Source organism: Labrus mixtus, chromosome 22, assembly GCF_963584025.1.
Source record: "Labrus mixtus chromosome 22, fLabMix1.1, whole genome shotgun sequence".
Lineage (NCBI taxonomy): Eukaryota > Metazoa > Chordata > Actinopteri > Labriformes > Labridae > Labrus > Labrus mixtus.
The window spans coordinates 20,193,776-20,198,775 of record NC_083633.1 but is presented as its reverse complement, the minus strand read 5'-3'; the positions used below and the strand labels follow the sequence as shown (position 1 = coordinate 20,198,775).

Here is a 5,000-nt window from a genome sequence, read left to right as displayed (position 1 = left end):
CCTCTGTCCTTCCCTCTCTCCTCTCCTCTCTCCTTCCCTCTCTCCTCTCCTCTGTCCTTCCCTCTCTCCTTCCCTCTCTCCTCTCTCCTTCCCTCTCTCCTCTCCTCTCTCCTTCCCTCTCTCCTCTCCTCTCTCCTTCTCTCTCTCCTTCCCTCTCTCCTTCCCTCTCCTCTCCTCTCTCCTTCCCTCTCTCATCTCTCCTTCCCTCTCTCCTCTCCTCTCTCCTTCCATCTCTCCTCTCCTCTCTCCTTCTCTCTCCTTCCCTCTCCCCTCTCCTTCCCTCACTCCTCTCCTCTCTCCTTCCCTCTCTCCTCTCCTCTCTCCTTCCCTCTCTCCTCTCCTCTCTCCTTCCCTCTCTCCTCTATCCTTCCATCTCTCCTCTTCTCTCTCCTTCCATCTCTCCTTCCCTCTCTCCTCTCTCCTCCTCTCCTCTTTCCTTCCCTCTCTCCTTCCCTCTCTCCTCTCTCCTCTCCTCTCCTCTTTCCTTCCCTCCCTCCTCTCCTCTCCTCTCCTCTCTCCTCTCCTCTTTCCTTCCCTCTCTCCTTCCCTCTCTCCTCTCCTCTCTCCTTCCCTCTCTCCTCTCTCCTTCCCTCTCTCCTCTCCTTCCCTCTCTCCTCTCTCCTCTCTCCTCTTTCCTTCCCTCTCTCCTCTCCTTCCCTCTCTCCTATCTCCTCTCTCCTCTCCTCTTTCCTTCCCTCTCTCCTCTCTCCTCTCTCCTCTCCTCTCTCCTCTCTCCTCTCTCCTCTCCTCTCTCCTCTCCTCTTTCCTTCCCTCTCTCCTCTCTCCTTCCCTCTCTCCTCTCCTTCCCTCTCTCCTCTCCTCTTTCCTTCCCTCTCTCCTCTCTCCTTCCCTCTCTCCTCTCTCCTCTTTCCTTCCCTCTCTCCTCTCTCCTTCCCTCTCTCCTCTCCTCTCTCCTCTCTCCTCTCCTCTCTCCTCTCCTCTTTCCTTCCCTCTCTCCTCTCTCCTTCCCTCTCTCCTCTCCTTCCCTCTCTCCTATCTCCTCTCTCCTCTCCTCTTTCCTTCCCCCTCTCCTCTCTCCTATCTCCTCTCTCCTCTCCTCTGTCCTTCCCTCTCTCTCCTCTCCTCTCTCCTCTCCTCTCTCCTCTCCTCTCTCCTCTCTCCTATCTCCTCTCTCCTCTCCTCTGTCCTTCCCTCTCTCCTCTCTCCTCTCTCCTCTCCTCTCTGTCTACAGGATCTCACGTCTTTGTCGTGATAAACTGAGTGAAAAGTTGTTGTTTGTTTCAGAGTGAGCGAGGCAGCTGGAGGATTCTGCTGAGTTCAGTGTACAGGAGGACGACCCTGCTGCTCTGGTTCTCATGGTAACGCCTCTCTTGATGCAGCTTTATGGTTAATGTTTTACGGGACCGCTGTTGTTCAGGTTTGTGACCGTGGCGTTTGTCGGTCAGGTTCGTGGCGTCCTTCGGGTACTACGGCTCGGTGCTGAGCAGCTCGGAGCTGCTGGAGAAAAACCTGCTGTGTGTGAAGGACGCAGACATTGAACACCAGGTCAAACACCGCCATGTGGACGGGCTGTGTTACTGCATCCCCTTTGGACTCAACGACTACCAGACGCTGCTCATCAGCTGCCTGGGAGAGGTCGCCCGTAAGTCCACGAGTCACCGCCACGCCGACGACCCGCCGCAAAGCAAACGCTGTTCAAATTTATCACAATTTAATTTATCTGTCCTCTCTCCTCTCCTCTCTCCTTCCCTCTCTCCTCTCCTCTCTCCTCTCCTCTCTCCTTCCCTCTCTCCTCTCCTCTCTCCTTCCCTCTCTCCTCTCCTCTCTCCTTCCCTCTCTCCTCTCCTCTCTCCTTACCTCTCTCCTTCCCTCTCTCCTCTCCTCTCTCCTTCCCTCTCTCCTCTCCTCTCTCCTCTCCTCTCTCCTTCCCTCTCTCCTCTCCTCTCCTCTCTCCTTACCCCTCTCCTCTCTCCTTCCCTTTCTCCTCTCTCTTTCCCTCTCTCCTCTCTCCTTCCCTCTCTCCTTTCCTCTCTCCTCTCCTCTCTCCTTCCCCCTCTCCTCTCTCCTCTCCTCTCTCCTCTGTCTTTCCCTCTCTCCTCTCCTCTCTCTTTCCCTCTTTCCTCTCCTCTCTCCTTCCCTCTCTCCTCTCCTCTCTCCTCTCTCCTCTCTCTTTCCCTCTCTCCTCTCCTCTCTCCTCTCTCTTTCCCTCTCTCCTCTCCTCTCTCCTTCCCTCTCTCCTCTCCTCTCTCCTTCCCCCTCTCCTCTCTCCTTTCCTCTCTCCTCTCTCCTCTCTTTCCCTCTCTCCTCTCCTCTCTCCTTCCCTCTCTCCTCTCCTCTCTCCTTCTCCCTCTCCTCTCTCTACTCTCCTCTCCTCTCCTTCCCCCTCTCCTCTCTCCTCTCCTCTCCTCTCTCCTTCCCTCTCTCCTCTCTCCTCTCCTCTCCTCTCCTCTCCTGTCTCTTTCCCTCTCTCCTCTTCTCTCTCCTCTCTCCTTCCCTCTCTCCTCTCCTCTCTCCTTCCCCCTTTCCTCTCTCCTTCCCTCTCCTCTCCTCTCCTCTCCTTCCCCCTCTCCTCTCTCCTTCCCTCTCTCCTCTCCTCTCCTTTCCTCTCTCCTCTCCTCTCCTCTCTCCTTTCCTCTCCTCTTCTCAGTGATTCCCTTAAACATCTGTCTGTTGAACGTTGTTGGACGTAGGCTGAGTATGACTATTATGCAGATGCTGGCGGCCATTTTCTTCCTGATGCTGAACATCTGCACCACCATGTGAGAAACACACACACACACACACACACACACACACACCAAACAAAATTTTCAAAATGTTCAATTCAGGTGTGTAGGAAGGGAATGAATCCACCTGTAACTGGCACCTGCACTCTGTCGTGAAATTGGCTTCACTCTCAGGTGGTGGTGTCGTCCATCTGTATACAGTTCTCTTATGAGGACCGTCTGTTGTGTGTCTGCAGGTATGGATTCACCGTTCTTCTGTTCCTGCTCCGCTCGCTCGTCTCCATGAACTTCAATGTGGTTTATATTTACACCGCAGAGGTACGAACACACCTGAAGCACACATATGAACGTCTCATCGACCTGGTTTCAGGATCAGGTAACAAGGTGTGTTGTGTCTCAGGTGTATCCCACGGCGGCGCGCTCTCTCGGGTTGGGTTTCTGCACGTCGTTTAGTCGTATCGGGGGAATGATCGCTCCTTTCATCGCTCAGGTGAGTTCACCGTCCTGACACTGATCCTGTCAGGTGAGTCCTCGGGGACTCCTCCAGCCGGGTTTGACTCTGTGTGTACTTCAGGTGCTGATGTCTCAGTCGGTGATTCTGGCGCTCTGTCCGTTCGCCGTGGCCTGTGCGGTCTGCGCTCTGGGAAACTTCCTGTTGCCGATAGAAACGAAAGGACGAGCACTGCTGGTGAGCGAGTCATCACTTTGTCTGAACTTTATTCAACTTTATTTATTTATAATTAAAACTTAATCTAAAACTTTGTCTCTGTTTGTCTTTCAGCAAAACTCCTGAGGAATAATAATTATTATCCCGATGGGACCGGAGAACGCTGCTGTTATGTTAATAAAACGTTTTGTAGAGTGTAAAAGCTTTTTTCTGCCTTGAATTAAATGAAGTCTCAGAAGTTAAGAACTTTAAGTTTTTGATTCTTTTGAATCATAAACTCCTAAAAATGTAAATTTCTACATTTTAAAGTAGAATGATGTCACTTTAAATTCTCATCGCTGTTATTGGTGCAGTTACCACCTCTGACCACTAGAGGGAGCCACTCTCTTTACATGTAACTTCATAACAAGTCTGTATGTTTAAATAACTGAATTAAATCACTTTATTTAAAGTTTTATTAATGTCTGAAATTGAACTTTTTTTTCTGTTTGTCAGTAAAAATGGATTTTAAGTGCCAATAAAGTTTTTTTTTTTTTAAATAACCGATAACTCTGTAATAACTGATTATTTCTGTAGTTTCAGTGTGACGGCCTCATGGTGGCGCTAGTGTGTCTGCAGAACATACACTGAAGATGATGAAGATGATTTCTGACTCCTGATCTTCTTTCTTAAATCCTGTTTGCTCAGACACCCTCGGATTAAGATTAGTGTCTGTGCTCAGTGGGGGCGGAGCCAACCCCGCCCCCTGACCTCAGAGTGTGTGCGTGTGATTAGGGTGGATTTAGACGTAGGCTGGCAGCAGTCGAAGATGGAGAGCAGCTCTGTGAGACGTGAGTACACACTGACGCATTTTAGACAATCCACACTTTCTGACTGTGTGAGTGTGTGTGTGTGTGTGTGAGTGTGTGTGAGTGTAGGCTATGTGTGTGTATGTTTCTGTATGTGTGTGCATGTATGTGAGTGTGTGGGAGTATTTGAGTGTGTGTCTGTAACTGAGTGTTTGTGGGTGTGTCTCAGAGTGTGTGTGTGTGTGTGTGTGTGTGTGTGTGTGAGCTGCTTGTATTAAGTCTATTTAGTCTGTATAAACATAATTGGTTAGATAAGCAGTAGATGACAGGATGTGTGACAGACAGGTGAGCTCCTGACTGTGTGTGTGTGTGTGTGTGTGTGTGTTTTTTTAAGCTTCCAGGTTTGTAGAGTCAGATTCTGCTGACAGTTAGAATTTATTATTTCAGAAAAATTGTGATTACAGTTTGATTTAATTTTTAATTTAAGTTATTTAAATTTAATTTTAATAACTTAAAGAAAACCGTAAAGATGAGAGAGAGCGTGTGTGTGTGTGTGTGTGTGTGTGTGTGTGTGTGTGTGTGTGTGTGTGTGTGTGTGTGTGTGTGTGTGTGTGAGAGAGAGAGAGAGAGAGAGAGAGTGTCTTTGTGTGTGTGAGAGAGAGTGTGTTGGTGCTTGGTACTGAGTGTTCTTTTCTGTATGAACCTCTTTGTCTGATTTTCCTAAACAAACACACAATGAGACAGATATATTATTCACACACACACACACACACACATCATGCACACACACACACACACATCATGCACACACACACACACTAACACAAAAGTTCAGTGATTTAAAAACAGAAAAAGTTA

At 49.3% G+C, this 5,000-nt stretch overlaps 2 protein-coding genes across 3 annotated transcripts in view; both read left to right on the top strand.

The window, feature by feature from the left end:
- svopl (SVOP-like) overlaps positions 1-3,888 on the top strand; it is a 9,640-nt gene extending 5,752 nt beyond the window's left edge. For both annotated transcript variants that reach the window (XM_061030365.1, XM_061030364.1), the window contains exons 10-16: positions 1,246-1,319; positions 1,407-1,603; positions 2,609-2,720; positions 2,924-3,005; positions 3,088-3,177; positions 3,262-3,375; positions 3,469-3,888. In XM_061030365.1, coding sequence (XP_060886348.1) covers positions 1,246-1,319; positions 1,407-1,603; positions 2,609-2,720; positions 2,924-3,005; positions 3,088-3,177; positions 3,262-3,375; positions 3,469-3,480 — 681 coding nt within the window. In that variant the 3' untranslated portion in view covers positions 3,481-3,888. The remainder of the gene's footprint in view (positions 1-1,245; positions 1,320-1,406; positions 1,604-2,608; positions 2,721-2,923; positions 3,006-3,087; positions 3,178-3,261; positions 3,376-3,468) is intronic.
- A 131-nt stretch (positions 3,889-4,019) lies between these two features.
- LOC132956747 (protein-methionine sulfoxide oxidase mical3a-like) overlaps positions 4,020-5,000 on the top strand; it is a 21,663-nt gene continuing 20,682 nt past the window's right edge. The window contains exon 1 of the mRNA XM_061030362.1: positions 4,020-4,184. The gene's annotated coding sequence lies outside the window, so the exon portion shown is untranslated. The remainder of the gene's footprint in view (positions 4,185-5,000) is intronic.